The sequence below is a fragment of the Amia ocellicauda genome, chromosome 13, assembly GCF_036373705.1.
Source record: "Amia ocellicauda isolate fAmiCal2 chromosome 13, fAmiCal2.hap1, whole genome shotgun sequence".
Lineage (NCBI taxonomy): Eukaryota > Metazoa > Chordata > Actinopteri > Amiiformes > Amiidae > Amia > Amia ocellicauda.
In genome coordinates, this window is record NC_089862.1 from 26,223,725 (window position 1) to 26,250,008 (window position 26,284).

At 35.9% G+C, this 26,284-nt stretch overlaps 1 protein-coding gene across 9 annotated transcripts in view; it reads right to left on the reverse strand.

Moving 5' to 3' along the window:
- Nucleotides 1-26,284, reverse strand: part of LOC136766680 (receptor-type tyrosine-protein phosphatase delta) — a 634,939-nt gene that overhangs the window by 149,241 nt on the left and 459,414 nt on the right. For all 9 annotated transcript variants that reach the window (XM_066720365.1, XM_066720369.1, XM_066720368.1 and 6 more), the window contains one exon: nt 9,933-10,100. In XM_066720365.1, the coding sequence (XP_066576462.1) occupies nt 9,933-10,017 (85 nt within the window). In that variant the 5' untranslated portion in view covers nt 10,018-10,100. The remainder of the gene's footprint in view (nt 1-9,932; nt 10,101-26,284) is intronic.

Consider the following 26,284-nt stretch of genomic DNA (forward strand, 5'->3'; position numbering starts at 1 on the left):
CAAGCATGTAATTAGAAGCCAGCAGCTAATTGACAGATCTTAACTATTACTATTAATTCATATAAGTTTGCTTTTGATTTGTTGCATTTCAATTTGCTCCTGTTCACCCACACCATCGCACAGATAATCATGAATTAACTACTGACAAAAATGCGGAGTGTGTTACATCTTATTAAGAGAGTTTCAAATTAGCATGTGGTGGCAGCGTTGACTGTTTGTGCTTGTGTACATGAAGGTCAATTTGTTAAAGTCTTTCCCTGCAAATGTAAAGACAAGGACAACAAGCAAACAGATTAACTAAAAGAAGGTTAGGTCCTTAAAAAAAATCCCACAAAAAAGGTTCAAACACTATTTTAGGTATATTTACAGGAGATATTCACACCATTATGTGTTTTTAACATTGGGTGTCTTAGCTTATTTGACTATAAATGCCCAAGGGTTAGCAGACATTAAAAATAAATAATTATATTTCTAGTGCATCGCGTAAACTATCATGTAGCACATTTTACCACTAATTAGCAGAGTGTTGCTTTCTAGTTGGGCTATATGCTAAAGGAGTTCAAAGAAATAGATGCCCAGTGGTAAAAATCACCATCTAAGAGTTTACCTCCTGGGTAACTACCAATTACAACTACCCCAGGAAGAAAACTGTAGTGACTAACCTGATGTAATTCAAATTGACTTTGAAGCAAGGGCCTTGAAAGTCATGATAGAACACAGAATTGATAAAAGTCTACAGTTGCAGAACTGCTTGGAGCCTGTGTAGCTTAGCGGTTGAGAAACCTTCCTTCTAACGCTACGCTAAGTGGTTTTATTTCCAGCACTATCAATTACTTTCCTGTCTCATATTTCACAACGTCTTCTGTGCTTTTATTCTGCATGCCGGTTTCTGAAATAATCAGATATTGCCAAATTTAATAAGCTTGAGCTTCCATTTCAGATGGAAACCCTTCACGGATGTCCCCCAAGGTCCAAAAAAAAAAGCACATCCAAAGTTTTAACAGGGAAAATTTCAAAAAACCTTATGTGCCATTGTACACAATCACTTTACAAAACTGTACAAAAAGTCCACACTGTCTGAAGAGTAAGCATTAGTGTAACTGTTTTAAATGTACCAGATTTATAAATTAACTGCATATAAAATCAAATTTTCTGGTTCTCAAACACTCTACAAAAATAAAGCTGTTTGTAAAATACAGTTTGATCAGCATAGCCAAGGGTATCCTCTTCAATGAATAATATGCCAACAATTCAGTAAATAACTGGTCTGACTCATCAGTTTTAATGCCACAGAATGAGCCAGGACTCACGAATCAACACAGTCAGTGAAAATAATATGATGTAAATAATGAACACATTTAAAATGACTGCTTAAGTAAACAGACATAAGATAAATACTCTCATAAGAACATAATCATATGTTTTCTCGTGGAGACAGAAAGAGTCCCCCAAGGGCTTTTCCTTACTTGTAATGTATTAAAATGCAACTGTATTAAAATGAGGAATGTATATATTTTTGTGATGCCAAATTTACAAAAAGTGTGAGTGAGTAAAACCATTTTCAAGAGATTTATTCATGTATTTTTAATGAATTATTATGTCTTCAAAGTTTATTACAGGATCTGCTGCAGGGGCAATTACTTTTAACTGTGGCAGTGAACACAGCACACTGAGATCAAGCTGTCACCCCCATAGCACAGCTTCAGCACAGCTTCAGAGTGGCATCCGCTTGAACTATCACTTTATAATCAACATGGACCAGGACACACAACAAAAGCTATATTTCACCTCTTTAAATCTTTACAAAAAACAACAAATACATACATTATTGACCAGTTCTGCAGAAACAGAGCTGATTAAACTTGTCACATCAATAAATAACACGGTGACTATTCTTTGAATCATTGTTTTTGTAACTTTTATGTTATGTTCGTGTTTTGTTTTTTTCTACACTACCTGCAATAGAGGTGGGACACAATTAGCGAATTAGCGGCTGCCACTTGGAGCACTTTTCTATGCATTGTTCATGGTAAAGTCTGTGTTCTCTTTAAGACTGTAAAGTTCAATTTTACATCAGTAGCTCAATCATTCCACCAGAAGCAGTATCAGAGCATCTTTAGGAAGAAAACACACTTAAAAATAACATTACAGCCAAGAGCATAACTATAATTACCTTATGCAGTAAATGCACATTATGTGTGTTGTCATTGTGCTACTTTAATTGTGTGCGCAGGCTAGTACATGGCCTTCAGTGTCCATTCAAAATGTAATTATACCTCACATTACATCAGCTACTGCAAATATACATGTTTTAACTGTAATTGTCAAATGGGTGAGTCAGAATTACATAGCACAAGGATAATATAACCATTGGCAAAATGTCTTTCTTTGACAAAAACACCAAGACGTTTTAGCTGTTTCATTAAATAAAAAAAAGCAATAAAGACAAATAAACCAATGCACTGGTTCAGCCAGGCTACAATGAGGTCGGTGAATATGATCTCTATAAACAATATGAATTATTATTTTGGTTTTGCTCTTGCAATTGCAACTCCATCATATTGTACTAAAATGAAAATCAAATGTTCATTGTGTACAGTAATTCCTTTAGAGGGAATTATTACTGCTTATTTGATTATTACAGCACAGGAGATGCCATCTAAGATTTTACAGATAACTTTGTTAATTATGCTCGTCTTTGTCTTGTAATCAGATACCATGCAACTTAACAACTTGGATGTAATTAAACAATTTCAACATAAAGAGAATGCCTAGAGTGTTGCCTTCTGATCCAGTTCAAATGGTACATTTAACTTGTGAATCCAAAGCTAGCCCTACATAACTCTTCAAAACTTGAAAGCAAAAATCAGAAGATCAAATCGTATCCTTTTTTCACATCTCTCCCTTAAAATTGCTTCACTAGCTGCATCATTTAAGAGATATGCAATTAAAAAAGAAAAAAAAATGGACCTGATTTAAATCAAATTACTGTGCAAGCAAATTAACCAGTGGGATTTAATTTGAACTGTTGTAAAAATGCTAATTTGAAAAGAGCCTCAAAGGCTTATGCAAATACAATTGTATATTACAATAATTTATATTAGGAAGAACATAAAACACAAGTTTACCAAGATTTACAGCATTATTTCATCTGGGAATAGAGTATCATTAGCTTTTATTTTTCCCAATGTAATGCTCAATATATTATAAGACTCCTATGACGAAAACCTTCAAGGTTTTTAACATGAGGATATAAATTGGGTGAGAAATTAAATGAATGCAAATTGATATGCATATGACAGGCACAGATATGTCCCCCAATGTTTATAGTTTCCATTGCTGAAGCTGAAGCTTATAGCTTTTACAACCGAAAAAGAGCAATGACAAATGTTTCAGTAATTTCACTTTAAAGATACGTATTTAAAGAATGCAGTTAAAATGTTCAAGAATTTAAAGCAAAACTGATAAACAATAATGGACAGATTCTTAGGCATGCATGATCTTACCTGGAAGAAATGTAATGTAAAAAAGCAAATTTAAAAGGTCTTCTGCATTGTGTTATTTTTTTCCATATTAACTTGTGACATTTTGTACATTCTTGTAATTTGACTTACATTTTGTCAAATGCAAATGTACAAGACTAACTTCAGAAACAATGATAGTTCTTCACTGTAAAGCATTTGCGTGTGTGTTTTGTTTATTCCTAGTCATCTATAGCAGACACAGAAGCTGCTTTCAAAAGCAGATGCAAAGAACACTTCAAACTTCACTATTGCTTTGACAGCAGAAATTAGTTTAATGTCTAAATTGGTTTTGTCAGAGCAGTCAATTAGAGATCTGTTACAACTTGAAATCAAATTTTAATGTTTTGATGAAAGATAATGAAAATTTTAGATATAATGTCTTGTTTAGTCAAGCTTTATGATAACATAATTCATGAATTAAAAAAAACCTAAAAAAACTAAAAAAGCAAAAGGCAACCGTTTAAGCCAAATATGAATAATACATGAGAGCCAAATAAAATATCTAGTTTAAACAAAGCATATAATAAGGCCATTAATGGGTTCCCTGTTAAAACCTTTCAGCATGCTATCTTAACGTTTCCGTAAATCGTGTAATATATGGAAAGCAGCCACTAATAATTGAACCCAATGAATAGTTATTTAATTGAAAGTTGAAGTCACAATGAGAAACACACACACACACATATATGGGTATATATGTATATATATATATGTGTGTGTATGTGTATATACACTCACCTAAAGGATTATTAGGAACACCATACTAATACTGTGTTTGACCCCCTTTCGCCTTCAGAACTGCCTTAATTCTACGTGGCATTGATTCAACAAGGTGCTGAAAGCATTCTTTAGAAATGTTGGCCCATATTGATAGGATAGCATCTTGCAGTTGATGGACATTTGTGGGATGCACATCCAGGGCACGAAGCTCCCGTTCCACCACATCCCAAAGATGCTCTGGGTTGGGATCTGGTGATTGTGGGGGCCAGTTTAGTACAGTGAACTCATTGTCATGTTCAAGAAACCAATTTGAAATGATTTGACCTTTGTGACATGGTGCATTATCCTGCTGGAAGTAGCCATCAGAGGATGGGTACATGGTGGTCATAAAGGGATGGACATGGTCAGAAACAATGCTCAGGTAGGCCGTGGCATTTAAACGATGCCCAATTGGCACTAAGGGGCCTAAAGTGTGCCAAGAAAACATCCCCCACACCATTACACCACCACCAGGAGCCTGCACAGTGGTAACAAGGCATGATGGATCCATGTTCTCATTCTGTTTACGCCAAATTCTGACTCTACCATCTGAATGTCTCAACAGAAATCGAGACTCATCAGACCAGGCAACATTTTTCCAGTCTTCAACTGTCCAATTTTGATGAGCTTGTGCAAATTGTAGCCTCTTTTTCCTATTTGTAGTGGAGATGAGTGGTACCCGGTGGGGTCTTCTGCTGTTGTAGCCCATCCGCCTCAAGGTTGTACGTGTTGTGGCTTCACAAATGCTTTGCTGCATACCTCGGTTGTAACGAGTGGTTATTTCAGTCAAAGTTGCTCTTCTATCAGCTTGAATCAGTCGGCCCATTCTCCTCTGACCTCTAGCATCAACAAGGCATTTTCGCCCACAGGACGGCCGCATACTGGATGTTTTTCCCTTTTCACACCATTCTTTGTAAACCCTAGAAATGGTTGTGCGTGAAAATCCCAGTAACTGAGCAGATTGTGAAATACTCAGACCGGCCCGTCTGGCACCAACAACCATGCCACGCTCAAAATTGCTTAAATCACCTTTCTTTCCCATTCAGACATTCAGTTTGGAGTTCAGGAGATTGTCTTAACCAGGACCACACCCCTAAATGCATTGAAGCAACTGCCATGTGATTGGTTGGTTAGATAATTGCATTAATGAGAAATTGAACAGGTGTTCCTAATAATCCTTTAGGTGAGTGTATATATATATTAATCTTCCTTAGCACCAGCACCCTCCTTGTCTTTTCTTGCAGCTTGATAGTGAGACCCATGTAATTGGGGCCGGCAGGATTTTATACTGTCTGGCGGAGGCACACCTGTTTCCTTAGAGGAATTTTACATATAAACAGTATACTGTATACTAATATATATATATATATATATATATATATATATATATATAACAGGCTCTAGCAGAATTCACACGTCAGCTCTGTAGTGCTTATACTGTCCAAGTGTTTGTCAATATTTATTTGATGCAAAAGGTTATTACTCCCTCAGACACCATAGCATCCTTGCAACTGGAAACAATCAATTAAAACACCATTAAGCAGAGCTGGATTAGTGAAATGCTGTCTAAGACAGGAGGCAAGGAAAGAATTTAAAGTAATAAATCTCCAAGGATGTAACATTACTCTACAGGAATAAAAAAATGTAAGATATCTGGTGGTGTTTTATGTCTGAATACTAAAGGCAAATCTATCATAACTACAATAGGTATTAAAAAGAGTAAAAGTGTGTGTACAACTACTCACAGCAGTCAGAAGCCACAGAGTAAAGACATACAATCCTAGCAGAAGGGTATACTATAGGAATCTTTAAGGATTATTGTTAGTGTTTTGTAGGAGATACTGTAACGGTCTAAACCACTACCAGTAATCTCTAGAGATCTGAGTTTTAATCTTCCTTATGTCTTACTGCTGATTCTCTATGTGCAGGAAAGGATATCATTAAATCCACCTGTGGGAATAACTTGGCAATACCACTAGTATTATTTGTGGAAGAGTTCTTGGATTAAAATAACGATGGCGTCTGATACGCAGATAAATAGAAAACTAGGCTGTTTCCCCGAAAGCACAGACACATCATTGGCAATGTGTTTTATTTACCATCTAAAGCAAGAAGGAACAGTTTTTTAAAAGATGGTGATCATGGTTTGAAATTGTGAAAATTTGAAATTTGAAAAGTGTAACAATTTCAGATGTTTTGGAAAGTGATGTCAGGAGACACAGCATTACAATGCTTCTACTCATAATTAAGATTCTAATATATTCTATATATAGTCTATATCAGAATCATCTGTCGTATTGGGTACTATTTGTTTGTGTCTTTATAATGCAAATGTAGTACTTGTAAAGTCAATTCTTATTTAAATTAATTCAAATTCATGTTGTTGTTTTTATTCTATACACAAATAAACCAAAAACAACTCATGGGTTTATACGAGCCCCAGTTTAATCTGAGTTCTAGTAGTCTGTTATTCATTAAGCGATGTTACCATTGTTTGCAAAACCAGAAGGTCACCCGACTGCCTTCTTTCTAGTTCACAAGAGACAATTAAACCTTGCTTCATGCTTTTCCAAGACCTATTTGCTGCACAAATTAAACTAGCTCTGTATAAAATAATATGACCGAGTGGTTCAGGCGCTTGGTTTAAGTGCATTACTGCCGGGGCTCTACAGTGTAATTTACAATAAAAAGCACATTCGCCGAAGTGAGATATCAGTTCACTTGAGCTGTATCTAAAAATAAAATCATCCTTATTGATCCTAGTTGTCAAAATACTAAATGTTTCAATTGCTATACCTTTGTGTTCTTTGAGCCAGTATTGTCCCTTGGGAACCACCAGGGCCAGACATTTTATAAGCAGTAGGATATAATCAAATCTGTAGAATTTTGTTCGTGATAAGGGCAGGGCAAAATAACATATGCAGCATTTAAGCCACTACAATAATTCTCGTCAAAGAGACGATTACAAATTAGTAGGAGAAGTGCAGTAACTTGGGGCAGTATTGAACATCCCAATCTGTTTGTCTCATTCACAGACTTCTTAAAGAAGGGGACCAGATAATTGAAAGCAATGGTTTAATAGTCTCACAGGATGTGGTATAAAATTGAACAGGCAAGGTCAGTCTTTTCACTTCTCATAACTTTTTAGTCTCTGTGCTGCTGTGGCATCCTATGGACTAGAACAATTTGTCAGCACCAACAGGGAGACACTTTCTAATATTCTACATTTCTAATTTAGGACAAGATACAAGCTTTTAAAATATTCACCACCACTTACAGTGCAGATGGCAGGAGCTCTGAGCTGTTAAAGTATTTATGCAGATGTTGTGGCTCTCATAAGAAAATGGTAGACTGCAGTCTCGGTAGGATGGAGTATGTGTACTGGATGTTTGAAAGCACACTTACCCCTGAAGAGAAACCCTCCAGCAAATTTGTATTTTCAAATAGGTTTGGCTCTTTAATTGTATTGATTTCCATGGTTAAACAGTGGACACCAGCTTGCTGTCCCTCCGTCATTATTTGACCGCTTCCACAGTCCCCAGACTCATGGTCAGTTTGCTTTGGCTTTGATAATATAAACCAGCACAGCTGTCAAAAATATTATATCAGAGCAGCTGTTGTGACAGAGCGACTGGATATAGCATTTTAAGAGGGCCAAGAGCACAACTGTTTATTTTTTATCACAGCTGTTTTTAAATTACCCTGAATGGTCCTTGCTCTTAAAGAAATACTATGATTTTATTTCATTGTAAAGAAATAGGCTACATTTAGGTTAAATAAAATTGGAATCTTTGGAAACTATACAAAGTAGTTTAACGATTATAGAATAAAACCAGTTAAAGTATTTTTATCTGCTTATTCTGTGGGTACAAAGAACGTAAACTATGATAATACTTTCAAACCCCATGTAAAAATACATCCAAATTTATTGGGGCAACAGGCAACATAGAATTGTTCTCAAAACATATAAAACATATAATACAACATTTAATCTGTTGAGAGATTAAAGGACAAACACATTGCTATTGCACCCATAGCACAGATTCTAGTGCAGGAAGAAATGTCGGTCTCTGCAGTTTCGCTTCAATTTACTTATCCAGTTCATCCAGGAGATGTTCTGTGGGATTGAGGTCAGGACTCTTAGCAGGCCATGAAAGGTTTTCACTGCTCTTCTGTTTGAACCATTGTGTCACACAATGCACATTTTTTTCTACCTTTTGTGTTACTGTGTTGTAGATGTATGGGCCCATCATCGTGAAATGTGGTCAATTTTGCAAGTACAGTGTTGTCCACAAATATAAACAGTGAAAAAAAACAAAAAAAAAAACAATGAGAAGTACACCCACACCATGACACTACCACTTCCACAGGGGAGTGAAAGAAGAATGCTGCTGCCATGCCCAACCCCTCCAGTCAAAGGCCAAAGGTGTATAGTAGGACTCATCATTCTGCAACAATATATCCCACTATAGATTGTCTCAAGACAACTTTAGCTGTCTGTGTGTATTCATTCCTGTGATCACCGGCTTATGTGCAGCTACCATATAATAAAATCCCTACACATGCAATTCCCTACATAGAGTGCACTTTTGGATATACCTGTGTGGTTGTTATTCTCCTAGGTGATGGTTTAAGGTGAAATATCTGTCTTTTGAAGTGCAAAACCAAGTCTACTGTAATTGTTTCCCTGCTAGCCTGTGTTTAACTCTAAAATCTGCCTTGGTCTTCCACTTCCATAGATGATTCCTCACAGTCGACTTTGGAAACTGTAAAGTCTGTTCAGGCATATGGGCGGTCATATGTATATGACAACTAATACTATGGCTTGTTGAAACACTTTCAGCTATTACACACATATCATACTGACAAAAACTGACAGAGGGATCCAGATTGCACACATTGGGACACACATTCTCTATATAGAACATCATACTTGTTTTATAATATAGTGTAATTTAATCAAATGGAAGAGTCAATAAAACCCAAGCTTTACTGAACAAAAAACCCTAATAGTTTTCCTCAAAAGGTAGGCTAATTCTTGAAGGTGGACTGAAATAGAAAATCTAAAAAAAAAAAAACCACCACATAAACTCTGTGTTGTTCACCTATCATCTGTACAGTCCACAGAGTAAACTAATATCATGTCAAAAAACCAATGGCCATCAAGTACAGATAAGTCATTGCTGTTAAAAAATAATTCATCTCAACCGTCAGCATTGACTTTTATAATAGAGCATTCATTCATAATGCATTTCCTTGCACATGACTTACTGCACCTTATTTACATAGCATTTTAGAATACAGATTTTCTGCACTGTTGGGTCATTAATACACTATTTAACTGATTACCTCTCTGCCATTTAAAAAAAAAATATCTTGCACATGTCACATTCATATTTTAACAATCCTAAACCCAATAAGGTGCTTTACCCTGATAAAGGGGTCACAGAAAGGAATGCATAAAAATAAAAACTGGGAGGAAGCACTTTCTTTTTTGAAAACTTGGAATTGAGTTTAAATCATTCACCTATTTAAACAAATTAACGTTCATTTTGAAGGCCCTTGCTTCTACCAGGTTATTGCATTTCATATTTCAGAGAGAAATCAAATTAGGTACTATAAAGTCGACGAGAGGAAACAGGCACTTACTTTCAGCGTCTGCTACCAGAAGCAAGCACAGGAGCACCAGCATTGGCCTGGCTATGTGCATCGTCCGACAGCTTGGCACCAGCATCCTTTGGCAGCCTCAATCTCACTGGCTCACAGGCCACTGTGAGTCAGTCTGGTCTGATTTCTCAGATGCAGTATATTCACAGCCTAGAAACAAGGGGAGAAACACTGAATGAAACAAAAACACTTTCACACAGTGTTTTTCTTTGTTAAAAATAAAATTTAAAAATGAATTCATACCATATTTCACACAGACTGGGGAATAAGCAAACAGACCTTATAAGCTTTTTGAATCAACAACACATTTTTAGAATGCCAAAACATATATCATCAGATTATCCCAAACCTAATATAGCCTGGTATGGCTTGAAAGTCCACATTTTGTTAGACTAAAAGACCAAACCAAACTGGAGAAAATTACACTTGGGTCCAAAGTCCTTTATCATTGAGATCTTTTCAAAGTTTTCTAAACCATGATATGTTTCAGACTTTGCAGAATTCAGCCTAGAGGGAAGTGTACAGATTTCAGTTGTTAGAACTTATTTAATACATGGAGTGTGTAAACTTTGGATTGGCTCTCCATTGATTTCTGCTCAATGTCCTGATGACCTGTTAACAGAACCAGTGCTTATCTGAGTAAAATCAGTACAACCTACAACACATAGAAACTGCGGATAACTCACATATGCACCTGCACTTGTAGACCCTACAATCCATCGATCTGCTTTCTAACCTAAACTCTTCAACGCGACTAAAGTGCAACTTCACGGCACATATTGATCAGAAAGGCACATTTGTTCATTTCTAATTTATATTTCCTATTCAAGAAAATGTAATTGTAATCCATCATTGCTATTTTTATTGTGTCTCCTATTGTATTTTACATGTAAAGCATAGTACAGTTTTGTATTCTTTTTCACCATGGAAAAAATGCATCAGAAAAGTAAATTCTGTAGTAACAGAGACCAATAATAATAAATACATATGTTTCAGTCAGATAAGTTCCACACACTGGGAACTGCCTGTTTTGAAAGCTATTCAAGCTAGTAACAAAATATTACTATTATTGGACATATAAGTTAACGTGATCAGTGTGCTTGCTTTTTCTTGGAAAACTTGAGAAATCTTTCTGTGAACTTGTGTGAACTTTCCATTTCTTATTAGATACATTCAAAGGAAATATTAGAGGAAAGAAAATGTTTCAAAGTGCATTAACATTTCTTAGCCTTTCACATACTGAAGAGTAGTGGCTTTTCTCACACATACAATACAATTATGATTTGTTTTGTTTTTTGGCAGATGACAAATCAATTTGCTGAAAATTGTTTGGTTGTTTAACACTGATTATTTGACTATTAACATAAAAAGAGTAGGGTACATAGACTAGGTATGACTAGCATGAACACCTGTTCCATATGAAAAATAAATTAGCAACATTTCTTGACCCCTATTTGCAGGGGTGAACAAAAAGAAAATGTCTACAATTTTCCCTTATTTATGATTTTCCAGCTATTGAGGAAAACTGGGCCACTTTAATGAAGTAACATATATATAATTTACTGGCCCGCTTGGTGCTTTCGATGCCAGCTGACAGTAATGGGAAATTAAGAGTAGGGCAGGTATAAACTCCCAAGGAAAATGCATAGCTACTTTATCACTGTCCCACCAATGCGCAACTGCTTCCCAGCTCTGCAAAATAACATCTGTTGCATTAGTCTCAGCTCCCATACCATGGCTACTGTTTATGGCAGGTATTTTGAAATGTAATGGATTTGTGAAGTTGATTTTCACTCACTAGGGAAAACCTACTCTAAGACCACCGATGCTGGTCAAGGGTACAGTCAGTCACTTATGCTCCTTGAAATGCAATTCTAATGTACTGTCTAGGCTATATAACAGAAAAGAATATATGTTCTTGTGACACAGTGCTAAACCTCGTTATTTCTTTCTACAATGTAATTAAACAGGGAACTAAATCTTAAATCAAATGAAAAAGAGAAGAAAAAGAAATGTGGAAGGTAGCAAGGAGGTCCTAAAGAAATAATACATATTGAAGTGTCTCAAAATCTGTTTTAGAAGCAGAGGTCACATTAGCACCCTATTCTACCTCATCTGTAGTTTTCCTGAATTCATAAAGCATTATGTTACGGAAATGTTATGTATCCACTTAAGTAACTGATTTTTAACTCCAACCACACTTTAGGAATACATTAAATGGCTGTTTTAATATATTTTGTTATTATTACAATAACACAAGGGTATAATAATATAAATATAATAATAAAAGTTATGTTTGTCTCTGATACTCTAATTCTGTCTTTACTTATAATAACCACCAGATAATCTGAGAGCAAACCACAGTGGAACCTAATACATTAATCAGGCAGGGAATAATTCAGTTTATGAGCCCAGAAACAGAATCTAGGGGAATCTTACTTGATGTTTAGTAAGTGAGTGCAAAGGTCTATAGGGGAGATATTGATAAAGACTGCTTAATGAACTACTGCAGCCACTAGACAACTTCTTCAAATCCCTTCAATTTATTCTGGCAAATGTTATAAATGTTCTTACAAGTCTAGTTTTACTTTTGCATATTAGAGAATATTCTTGGCCTTAAACAACGTCAGAGTGGTTCCATAACAGTAGAAAGGGACATTTTACTGGCAATACAACGAGAGGCCAACCTGATGTTTAAAACAGAACAGGCACACAAAGCAATTATCTGTCCTCTGGAGTGGCTCTTGTAATTTGAATAGCCAATCATCACACCAAGAACATTCCAGATTATATACGTATTTATTAACAAACAGACGATTAAAGGATTTTGATAACCCAGTTATATTAAACAGGTTCTATCCATCGCTTCTTCCTCCCCGTGTTATCTGCACATGGCAAAAGCTTTGAGAGCATTATACTGGGGCAGCGTATGTGAAGGCAAGCATTCCCCTACTATTCCTTCACTTCCTTCTTTATTCTGTAGCTCTAAATGACAGAAAAGACCGAGAGACATCAGCCCTGTCACACTCAATTTGGGTCTCCGAGAGAGAGGCACGGACACCTGCTTGTTAACGGTTCGCCTTCTATCAGGGTAGAGACAAATGTGTAGAAACCAAGCAAAATCAGAATAATCTTCCCCTTATTTCCAAGCAGGCAATGCCTTTTCAGACCATCTGACTAAAGGGGGAGGGAAACAGCCTCATCTGAAGTCAGCAATACAAAAGCAGAAAAATGAGGGACCGTTTTTCCTCTTTCTCCCAACAGCCCGACAAAATTGATGCCCTTAAATTAATGGTGAACGGATTTTATGATAACACGCCACCTTCAATTCCATAATACATTTTTCACCCAACCCCCCCTGCCCCCCCTCTACACACACACATTGCAATAGCTTTTTACAGGCACACAAACACTTTCCTACAGTTGCCCTATACCTCCGCCTCTCTGTCAATTCTTTTCCTGAAAAAAAGCCATCTATATATTTGGGATTTGGAAAGAAAGAAAATAAAGAGCAAGCCCCTTAGCTACTTTGATGTCAACCTCTGCACCCTAGCTTGAAACAATAATCCCAAATGGATTTCTGCATTAGTTTAAAAAAAATAATTAAAAAAATAATAATAAATGAATTATTCAAGGGAAGCTGCCTAGCGAGAGATCTTGTTAGTAGAGCTTACCATGCACCATTGATGACATGCCGCGGTTTCTTTCCACGCACTTGTGGAGGCCTCCAACACTGCGATAAAATTAATGCCACCAGCAAAGGAACTATCACTTTCAATTCCATACTCGTACTCTGTCATTCCAGATCACTGTATTTGAGCAAGGCAGGCGTTGAAGAGACATATGCATGATGGTTAGTGTGGGCAGGGTCTGGCACACAGCGCAAAGCCATATGAACGCCACCGAGACATTCATCAGAGTCCAGAGGCTTAGCTAGGAGTGCAGGTGGCAGCGCGTTGGAACCTGATCGCTGGTGACACTGATCTAATGCCAGTTAGATATCACCTATTGTATGATATGATGGTCGGTGTATACAATACAATGTTTACCAGGCGTATTCATTGTTATGTACTGTCAAATACATTGTTAAATAGAAAATGGATGAAAAACTATTGGCTGCTAGGGTTTCTATTCAGGATTTGACGTATTTGTACATTTGTTATATAAGATTGAATACATGTATTCAAGTGTTATGATTTGGATTCCATGTTCGTAGACTTTGCTTGATAATTACGGGTGGAACACAGAACACAAAAAACGTAAGTTACATTGATGGCCCACACTGATCCTTCAGAAATGTAAGAATCACATTAAAGAGCTTCAGAAACGTTCTTTAAATAGGAATCTTTTATGTAAAGCTTATCACCTGAATACATTGAACTTTAATATTCCAGTCCTGCTTTTTGCTTAAGGGAATTTTGACAGCATGAAATCACTTAGAATTTTCTGCTAACAAGTACTATGCAAGCCGTATACAACAGTGTACTGACAGGATAATCTGCTGGCACAGGTTTTTCTTAGTAAATAAATTAGTATGCATTCACCAGCCACGAACCATGGATTGAATGCCATATTAAAAGAGTAATATTTTGAAGTGCACATGAGAAAAACTGTCACCCTGGTACGCTTCTTATTGTAATTACTGTAAAAACATTTTAACACAAATGCCATTTTAACCTCATTGAAATATGCAATTTCGAACCACTGGCATTTGCTTACCAGGAGTTGCACCCCTTAAGTCTTACCCATCTGATATGCAAATGGCTTTGCCTGGCTTCATTTCATCCAGAGGAGCAGGTGAAATGAGCATGTTATTCTCATTAACATGTATCTTCATGTCTCCAGACTAGAACTGGGCTGGATTAAAACAAATAGATTTTTTTTTTTTTTCATACAATGCACCATGAAAAGAATGGGCCATCTAGCCCCAGCATTACAGCATTTGCTACTGAAACTGTAGAGCTGTATTCAAAGGCACGGCCTGGGGAAACCATTAAAGAACAGGACCCATTAGTTCAGGACTGATAACGTATGTAAATACATTGTAAACAACACCACAGCTCCCCAGAAAGCGTATCACTAAATTAAAATGGGCCAGGCAACATGTCAAGTGGCCAGAGAAGACAATCCTACACTGTGTAATCTGCTCTCTGAATTACGTCCTCTAGGCAAAAGGCAACTTAACAAAAGCATAATACTACTTTGCACAGCTTACTTTAAAAAATATGGCTTATTTTCAATTTTGTAATCTTGAATATTTGTTTCTTTTAATTAACTATTTTATACATTACACATTATCATAATTAATCCTGAAGAAAAAAGGCTATGAGGGATTAATCAAAAGCAGAACTGTTGCGGCATTTTTGTCTAGCCGAGCCTCTCTACATCTTGGATCACAGTGGTCCAAGGATAAAAACATACATCTCACCTGGCTTTTCATGCACTGAAAAGAGGAAAGTAGTAGAAAAATACATTGGATTTAAATATGACTCACACAACCAGACTAGAGCTGGCAATTACAAACATGTACCCTTATTAAGAAGTGGCTTCTGAAAATAATATAAACTGTTTCTAGGTACAAGTTTGTAATTTGTGATTTATGGGTAGATTAATAGCAGCGCTATTCAGGAAAGGCCTGATAAAAAAATCAGTGCCGCCTTGCGAAACAAATGCGTGAACAGTGAAAACAAACCCAAAACAACAACATTAAAGCATGCTCCACCCCCCGCTCTCGTTCACCACTCCCCTGCTGTTGTTCGCTACGTCTATACCTATCATATGATTAATACAATTTCTAAGGGAAACCCAGCAAATGTATTGCAATTAATTATTTATTTCAATTTTTAGAGAAACAAATCTTGTTATATAAAGCTGAATTCTCCATAATCATGACCTCTGGTCACCAATGGTAATTTATCATCAACTCATACATTTCAGGTTGGCTTATGCACAATACATACATTTAGTATAAACATGTTACAAATTCTTCACAAATGCAAGCTCATATTTGTCTTGAGGCTCTGCTGCACTTCAGGCACTGCACCTATTGCAGAGGGTGCATACAGCACCATTTTATCTTTTTTACTTTGGCAGCTTGATTTAATACCACTGTTGGGCCATTTTTCATGCATTGTACTGATGTGTTCAATCAGTGGGTACGTGTAATAACATCCCTGGAGCTTCACTAAGCTATGCCCTCAAGTACAACATCCTTATAAAAGCCTATAATAACACAGGCTTAGTTCTCTCTTTCCAAAGCCAACTGCCAACACAAATGATCTGCATTCTCAGAACAATGATGGCAATCAGGCTTGAGTGACCATTTATTTATTTATTTGTTAATTTATGTATTTATTGACCCACTCACTGAGTGTGAGAAAATTGTTTTTGATTGCCTTCACCATGAGCAGCACACAGGCACAGGATCCTGCCAGTGGTATTGCCATTTAGTATCACTATGTATGACAATTAGACAATTGGCATGGAGAGTTTAAAACAGTCCCTGGCTGGACCTACAATTTAGATTCCAACACCTGTTGCAGGACTGATTTATCATCTGGGGAAGCCTAAAAAGTCCACATTTAATATTAATTCAGTGATCTTCAAAGGTCTTTGAGGACTCAATAATGGCAGGGTTTCTTATTTATTTATTTAATTTCCAACCGTCTTTAACTAACACCATAAATCCTATTTACAATTACTTTAGACCTATGCCAACTAAATTTCCACAGCCAACTCAGCAGGTCAGAGGTTTAACGCAATGCCATGGTCTTGGGGACCAGCATTAGTCATCGTTCAAGCATTTCCCAGGAAAAGGCATACAGACGATGTATTAATGTTGTTAATGTCAACACTACACTTCGATTTTCAGATCTTTTACTTACAGCTGTGCAAGCAAAAATAAAGCTACACAGCCAGTCCAATTTACAGCTTCCCCATGCCCCAGCGGAAACTTCCTGTTTTCTGACTCTTTAACACAGTCCCCTTTATTAACAGCTGTAAAGTTCAGATAAATGTCCTCGCCACATTCCCTCTGCCATCATGAATGATTACTGCATTGCCCTGTTGAGCTCATATGGCCTAACAGAAAGCCAGCAACAAGGTTATATCAGGTAATGTTTCTGGGTTACTTGTACACATTTGGGTTAACCAATATAACACACTGCGTTGTCTGACATTAGGGTCACAAAGAATTTGCATTTCTGTATCCCATTAATAAAAGTACTGCTTACTTAGGCTGTTGTATACAGTTTTACCATCTTGAAAACATGAATCAATCAGAATATCATATTGTCATAAAGTCAGTTTTGATTTGCTACATTAATAAAATAGCTGAAATGTCTTCTATTGTCACACGCACAATCAAATATTATTGTTCATTTGTAACACCCATGAAATAAAGCCACATCGAACCAAAACAGTCTATGAGCTATAAATAATGTAAGTATGGGTTAAAAAACAAAACAAAACAACAATTGCTAAAAGAATGCAAATCGAATGTGTGTGTATGAGAGTGAGTGTGTCTCTGTGTGTGTTTTATTTACTCAGGAAGGATGAATTACCTCACAATTTGACTATGATACCTTTGCCTTTCATTTTAATTACAAATTCATATAATACTGTAACACATAATCTGAAGCTGAACTACATGCTATGAATCACATAATAAAAATAATAAAAATGTCCATGCCAGGATTTCCATGCTATAATTGCGCATCCGTGTGGGACCACATTGTGGCAGGATGACAGAAGGTGTGTGAAATCAGGGCTAAAATGGCCTACAGTTCACTAGCAGTAAAACAGACTGTAATGGAAGATGCATTTTGAGTTTTGAATATTCTAATATTCAAACTCATGTTATTTTTATTTCTTTATTTCTTAATTTATATATTTACATTTAATTGAACCTGCTTGTCAAAGCATGCACCATGGAAGCATAATTGTGGGGCCAAGTGAAATAAATGCAGTTAAAGTAGGTAATTAATATTCACGTTTTTGTTTTTCAAGAATAGTACAATGAAATATGTACTATAACTACAGATATATTTAACACCTGTAAATTAAAATACATATATTGCACATTATAATTATGAAACAAACAAATCACACATATTTTTTTCCCTTTTTCCTATAAATATATCACATCACTATTACTATCAGCCTATATCGATCCACTGCTGGACAGCTTCTCTTTTCCATGTCACGCCTGCAAAGTGTATGATTTCATCTTCCCATCTTTTATGTGGTCGTCTTCTGCCTTTTTTCATCTCTTGGGATCCATTTGATAGCTTCCTTTGTCCATCTTTGATCTGTCTTCTTGCAATGTGTCCGGCCAACTTGTTCTCGGATTCATTCATCTCTTTTCTACCTCTTCTTGTTATTCCAAGCATACATCATCAGCAGTTTCTGTAACATGTTTGCATTTAGTGACCAGGTTTCACAGCCATAAGTGAGCACTGGTAGTATGCATTGATCAAATACTTTTCTCTTCAGGCAAATGGGTAGATTTCCTTTCTTTCAAATTAACTCCATCCCATTTTCACACTTTTGTAGATTTTTTCCATAATATCTGCATCTGCAGTGATTTGTTGTCCAAAGTAGACATCATTTCCATTGACAGTGTTCTCAAATAAATTCAAAAGTGTAGTACTGAAGTGAATTAATCATGTTAAATATCATGTGCACAGTCATTGAGATTATTCATAAGATACGTTTTTAGATGGTTATTCAGGTTTGTTCTCAAAAGAGTGATGAAAAGGTCCATGTTATTTGTTCTTTAGTGGATGACAGACTATAAATATTCTTTACAAAAAAAAATAGTAATAGTAATAGACCTCAGAGAGAGTTGGACAAGAGCTGCCTAAGTAAGACATTTTACTCATGTTAAAGAGATAATGAAATGCTAATTATAATTATAATAATTGTCATTTTTTAAATTATTTTAGTGATATAACCTTTTACATCTTATTAAATACATCATTATTACACATTTACCTAATGAAATGTACACAGTTATCTCAAACCTTGACCACAACGCAAGCCCAAATCCTTGAATATTAAACCGTTCTTCTTTCAAAATAACATCAGCCTCTGTGACAAAGAGTCAGGTTGGTTTGAGTTGGAAATACATGTAAAAGTACACGAAGGACATAAAGCAAAGCTGTAGGCATACATGGTCTTCTGAAAGGGCAATGCTATAATTAAAATGCCAAGTGTCTCCTATTATCTAAATGCTAATTTGGTATGATATAACCTGAACTAAAATACTGAAACTTACATTATATTTGCGGAAAATATTGAATTACTGTTGGAGTTTTATCCCTTCAATTACTTACTACAATATAAGAAATAATTTACCTGCCATTGCATGGCAGAGGTAAAACCTCCCACGGGCTACTATGATAGCTTTTTATCCAGGCTTCTATTGCACTTAGCTGAGCTATGAGCTCTTTAAGGTCCTTGCAGTTCTAAGCTTTTTTAAATATATGACAGGAACCTGGGGATTCCTATTTCAAGATTTTGGTAGAAGGCAACAATCTGAACTTCAGGTGACTAGTCATTGAAGCTGAGGGATTGTGAATACTAACTTCATGAAGCTTTTAATGTCACAAAGTCAACATTCTACAAGTCTTCAATTAGACATTGTTAGCGTGCACAACAGTCACTTGTCACATTAAAGCTGGTTCGGTGCTATGTGAGAAAGTCAGGAAGTGAATTTTCTTTGGTAAACACATTTTAATACAAATTGTAAAATAAAATACCAAAACTACAGATTATTTTCTGAATATTATGCAATGTGTAAAAATACATGACCTTGCACACTGGCTATATACTCAGATAAAAAAGTTAAACTTTGGCTCACTTGCAAAACTGATGAAAAATTGAAAAGTTCACATCTTTTATAACTGAAAACCCCCCAATTGTTTCTATATTTGGTCCCTGATTATTTAAAGATCTGTCTATAAGTGCCTTACATGGCATGCTGTCCAGGGGAAACAAGAAGTTTCAAAAATTAAGAAAGACATTTGGAATTTTAGATCTAAATTGCAGATGGGCTATTGCTCAAACGTGGGTGTTGACTTGGCAGACCTGATCATATTTTGCAGCTTATTTTTGTTGTGTGTTATAATATGGAGCCCAAGGCAAAGATTCTAAAATGCAAAAGTTCACTACTGATCTACAGTAATGAAAATGTATTTGTATGGTCCGCTTTTATGGCATTTTGTGAAATATTACAGCTAGGCAATGTAGGTGTTATTAAACCACAAATGTATAAAAAGTCTGTCTGATGATCAATAACATGAAAGAAAACCATTCACCATTGTTTTATATATACATTCTTACAACAATGTATTAATTTGCGATGTTTTAAACAATGTTAATCTTTTGTAATGCTAGGTTATGCCCCGTCAACAAAAATACCAAATACAATGTAAGTGATATTAATATCTTAGATTGAAATATAGCAATTAATTATTAATGTAACCAATAAACCAAGCAATAGTGTCTGACTATCAGTGTACATCAAAACACGATTCGTCTAACTTTTTCACTCCATTAATGAGGGGTGTATTTAAATATCAGTATGAATAAATCAGAATATATTAAAAACCTCTATATATACTTGTCTTTGTATATCTCTTTGTATACCTTCTAAAAATGTAATTGCAATACTGAACAGGGAGTAAATAATTAGTTACAGGTAATGCATAAGAATTCAACTTAACTAAGCTATCGTTTTTGCTTTTTCATTGACTCTATAATACTTATTTGTGTCCATTAAAAGCCATGTGCAATAATACAAATTAAATGAAAAGAGTATCCGAACAAAAGATTCATCAACAACATGTCAAATTATTGTAGCTTATCCCAGCAGAAACTCCACTCAGTCTCAATAGAGAGCAGCAATACACATACAAAAGTACACAATGTATGATTTGGTTGTTCAGTTAAGCATACGCAATCTCTTTCAACAGCTTGATATTTTACCCCCTACCCAGTGCCCCCAAAAGACAGTGTCACCCACTGTAAAAGGAATTATCACACTGAGTGATAGTCCCTAACCTCTTGAGTCTGTAGCCTTGGCAAGAGCCACAGGAAAGCAATACAAACCAAACCAGTGTGTCAACAGCTGAATGACTTCCTTGATTAGAAAATCTTTAAAATTAATGGGCTAAGGCACGAAGAGTGGCCGGAAAGGAAGTACTTAGAGCGTGTTCCTATCTCTTGACCCGTGCATCTACACAACTCTGACATCTCCTTATATGAGCAGACTCTCCCTAGCTGTGCTATATTACAAAGCAAACTGAGAACACGTTATAATGTGAGCTGGATACAGTCATACATACATATATAGTCTAATAGTCACGAGTTTCATTTTAAAATATTATGTTTATGCCATTCTCTTTTTTTCTGTACTGGATGTATTATCGTATTCACTGGATAGTGGGATATTCTGCTCTCTGCTGGTTCACTGCTCATTATTCAGCCTGCAAATTGTTCTACAGCACTGCAATCAAAGCAAAGTACTGTTGTGAAAGTTTATTCAGGAGACAAACATCAACCCAGGGAAATGTGCTTCACGAATGAATTTTCCATTACACCAAAATTGCCACCTGCCTGCAGTATTCATATTAGTTCAGAGGTTCACTGTAGAGAGAAATGAAGCGTACAGTGCCCTGTATCTAACCTTGCAGCAAAATATACTGATACACTGATCAAATCAGATGTACCATGCACAAACCACCATCTGGACAAGCCGTAATAAGCAAAATTAGCATCAACATCAATATGGCAAGTTTTACAACTGTATTAACTCTGCTTAAGTGAGATATAAAAATGCTAAGTACTGTAACTAAATACAAATTATCACTTCAATATTATTTATTAATATCAACCTCATTCATGACCAGCCTATGCAATCTTTTCATAATGTTTTTTCTTTTCAATGTAATCTTGTGATAATGTATTGTACTTTTGTCTAATTTGTACTGCTTTAAACCAATGCACTTGATTCTGATACATTTCATCTGCAGAGTTTGCATCACATTTGCTACATCTCATGCCTTAAAATACTATTAGGGAGCATGTCATATGAGAAGTCATATTTATGCAACATCAGCTCTTTAATATTATCATTGTTTGTCATGACTGAAAGGTCACACTGAGCAAGTAACAGGCTATGCAGTCCAGCTTAATGAAAAGGTCTCCCCTGGAAAGATACTGAATAAACAAAAACAAATATTTTCAAATAAAAACAATGATATACTATAAAACAGGATTTTTAAGTCAGACAAGCTGAATACATTATACAACATGTTTTCAAAGATGCACTGATGATGGTGTTATATATATTTTACATAGTGTGGCGGACATAAAGTATATGAATCTGGGTTAATCTGGGTTATGACTTTCAGGGGTTAAACTGTGGTACTTCTCCGACTGTCTCCAGTCATTGTCCATAAACATGTTATTAATGGGGTTGCCAATGCTCTCCAAAAAGAGCAATAATGAGAAACATAGCACTTCTAGTGGTTGATTCCAGCTTCAATCAACAAGCTGATGTACCATCTAAAAAAAAGAAGGGTCACAATCTTGAAGCAGTGTATAATTACTGATTTTGAAGATTGTAATTGAGCATTTCATTAAGGAGTTGGCAATACATTCGCTTACAATATCACTGGGCGGGAACATGTGTCAAGAGATCATGCAGTTTAAATTGACACTGAAGTTTGTGAATGTAATCAATCACAAAACCACCTTAACACGAATGCAATAAAATAAATAAAATAAATCATCATCATCACTGGTTTCTAAAATCGTAAGCAAAACAGTTTGAAAAGGAAACAAACTAGAGAGAGAATACTGACTTCTGTTAAAGAAAGAAAATCCCTTAGGGCTACTTACTACTTATTGTATTTGTAGATCTAATCCAAGGTATTATCTAAGGTAAACTGTCAAGAACCCATTTGGGCAAATAGAGGAAATCATGGTCTGTGATGAAAACAAAGTCTAAGCCATGTGAACTACCTAAAAAGGGAAAAATAAGCATTTGATTTTTATAAACGAACCCCTGTGATCATCTTTTTACTTTTTTGAACTAGACATACACTTGTCTTTCAATTAATTTATTGGATGTTTAGAAGCATTAGAGGGTAGTCATAGTCTATTCCGCACAAAAGAAACTACATTGTAAGGTCACTATTTTTATATTATTATTGAGAAGACACATAGTGTCTGCAGTTTGTTCATGAACAATTTGACCTGATTTCAGGCATGGCTGGCTAAGAGTCATTCTTCTAAAGACCTCTTTGCAGCAGCTTCTTGCCAATTCCAGCCTGGTATGGAAATGTCAGCAGTGAAATCCCTCAAGGGACTTGAGGCCATCACAGAGTCACTGACCATTTAGCACTGCCTGATTGAGGTGTCACTCAGTGGCTTACAGCGTGTCAGACTTTAAGAGTGCATACAGCAACAACATGTCAGTGAGTAAGAATCACCATTTGCACTTTGGCTATTGAAACATTAAAAAATACACACCACTCATACATACCCAGCTAGAAAGACAGACAGACAGACAGACAGACAGATAGACAGATAGAGAAAGAGAGAGATTTGAAATAAACATAAAATCCAAAATGGGATTAATTAAGTACAATTCAAAAGGGGAAGCTACATTTGCAAAAAGGCAACAACTACATGAGCTGCCAGTGGTAACATATCATATTTGTATGTATGTATGTTTACAGTGACATGAACATACAGAGTGATGTGATAGCAAATGAAGGAACTAAAAATGTCAGTGGACCAGAAACAGCAAGTTAGAATGGATTGTTGTTGGACCGAGGAAAATCAAGTCTGAATTTCAATCGACATTAAAAACACCAAGAAAAAAACACTCAGAAGATGGAAATCAAATAACTTTCAGGGGTGAGCTGGATATGGAGAGCTGAAGACAGACCTTCACTGAAGAATCCTGGTGAGGCCTTAATCCAGACACGGATCAACAAAGGCTGATGATTTTTTTTTTTTTTTCTCCATGAACAGGGGAGTTACATTTCAGGCCTAATAATAATCTAGATCATTAATTACATTTGACTTTTTGTCTTCAGAGCTGTTTTACAAAAAAAAAGTAATTCTACAATCAGTTAAACTGGAGAGCTACCCATATCCTAATCCTTCACTTTAAACCTCCCTAACTAACTTTGGTTTATAGAATGAACTGGGTACTGGTACAATAAGCTTCAAAGACTGAAGTGTATTCACATTTATAAATGACAGACTGGCAAGAACATACACAGGAAAAAGCTGCATAATCCCCAGTTAAAGAAAGAAAGACCGTCTTTGTGTTTATAACAGTCCACTTCTTCAAAAGGTCACCATTGATGTGATTGTGGATTAATAACATAATCTCTTCCCTTTCTAGTTTAAAAGTAAGGTTAAAATGGAGAGTGTTTTACATCACATGTGGGCACAGCATGAAACAAAAGGGTTGAACGGCAACTTTCTATTGCCAGTAAAAGCTGTGTAAACCTTAATTTCACAGTATAGCTGTGTTAGGACTTAGATTTTGTTGAACAGTACTGTATCCTACATTTGAAGGGTGTCCGCCACACAAAATACATATTTGCTAAATTAATGGATTACTGGGTGAACATTGGGCTGACCTAAATAAGAAAAACTAGTCAACATCATCAGCTCTGATATGATGGAAAAAAAAAACCCAGAGAAGCACAGATGGTTGAAAAACATGTCAATTTGTCCAAAGTATCATAAGCAACATTTGTGGTCCTGCCACATAAGCACATAATCTAACCATCCCAGTGTGTAAATAGTGCAAAGCTGAAAGGCTTGAATATTCCCGTGTTGTGGATTCAATAATAACTTGTGAGTATAATCTTATGAGCTAGCATGAAGCAAAGCACATAACACATGCCTTAAGTCTGCAGTAGAATCTCAGTTTTGACCGTGATGAAAATGAATACAACCTTTCTTCACAAGTTTAGATACTAAATAACATGTGAAGTACTAACACTCAAGACATATAAATATGGGTCCTGTTTAATAAAAGCAATTTGCACCGAATCGCCATTGCAAGTCTCCTGGAAATCAATATACAATCTTCATGTCTAAGTAGAAAGATGCCACTTTACTTGTACGCCCACAAGGTTTCTGGTAATAAGTGATAATTAACACATTTTAACTGTGTTGGGGGAAAGACAGTATCCTACAAACTTTCTTTCACTATTAACTCTTTAAAACGTCATTGGTTAGGCAGATAATTAAGAAGGTAAAGATGATTTGCTCTTGATGCTTACTCAAATGCAAAGTTACTATTACAGTACAGATAGCTTAAAGCAGAGAACATATGTGAATTACTGGGTAATGAAATTAGAAGTAAAATATAGAAAAATTATTCAATAACAAACCAAAAAGTAGCAGTAGTGGTAATAGTAGTAGCTGATAACAATAATTATATTTTAATAATTACTGTATCACATCAAATACTTAGTTTCTTTTTTTTAATTATTATGATTGTTAATTTAGAAGGATAACAATATAACTGTTTGTAATTACTATGAGTCAGGGGCAGTAAGAGCAGGTGCACGATCATTATCTCCCCATTTGGCTTAGGTCCAGTCTACCCTCAATGCCAGTCACAGCTACTTTGCCAATTCTATTCAGCACCATCTTTTCCTCATTAAGATCTTTTGAAAGTGTAAGTACTGAAAATGTAGCAAGCACAGTAATATGTCTTGACAGATAGAAATATTTTTTTTTAAATAAAGCCACTGATCCATCTGCTTTGACTGCATTACAGTTAGCAGCCCAGTGTATCCAAAATTCTTTGTCTATCTAATGCTCAGATCAAACTGGTTCGAATGGTTCAAAGTCAATTTGCAGGGCACAGATAAGCATACAACAAACAAACCGAAAAATACAAGAAAAAGTAACTATTATTATATCTACTGATTTCTCTGAAGTATCTACAGACAGAGTAACAACACATATAATTACATGACCTACAAAACACGTTATTCCCATTTATGAAAGAACATGGAACATGAATACTGTTAAAAGGGATTCTCGGAGATGCAGAGGTATGCAAGGACGCTCTCGACTCCAGCTCATCAGACAAGGGTAAGCCTTGACTCCATACAATCTCCACTCTGCTCTTTGTATCTAAAATCTACAGCAGATGCATCTATCTTGATTTCTGTTCAGAAAAAGAGGGCCCAACGGCTCACAGATAAGCCAGATAGGTCTCTAGCAAGGAAAGGTCCAGGATCGCCAGTAGAATAGAACTTCATCTTTATCTAATTACAGCCTGTAAG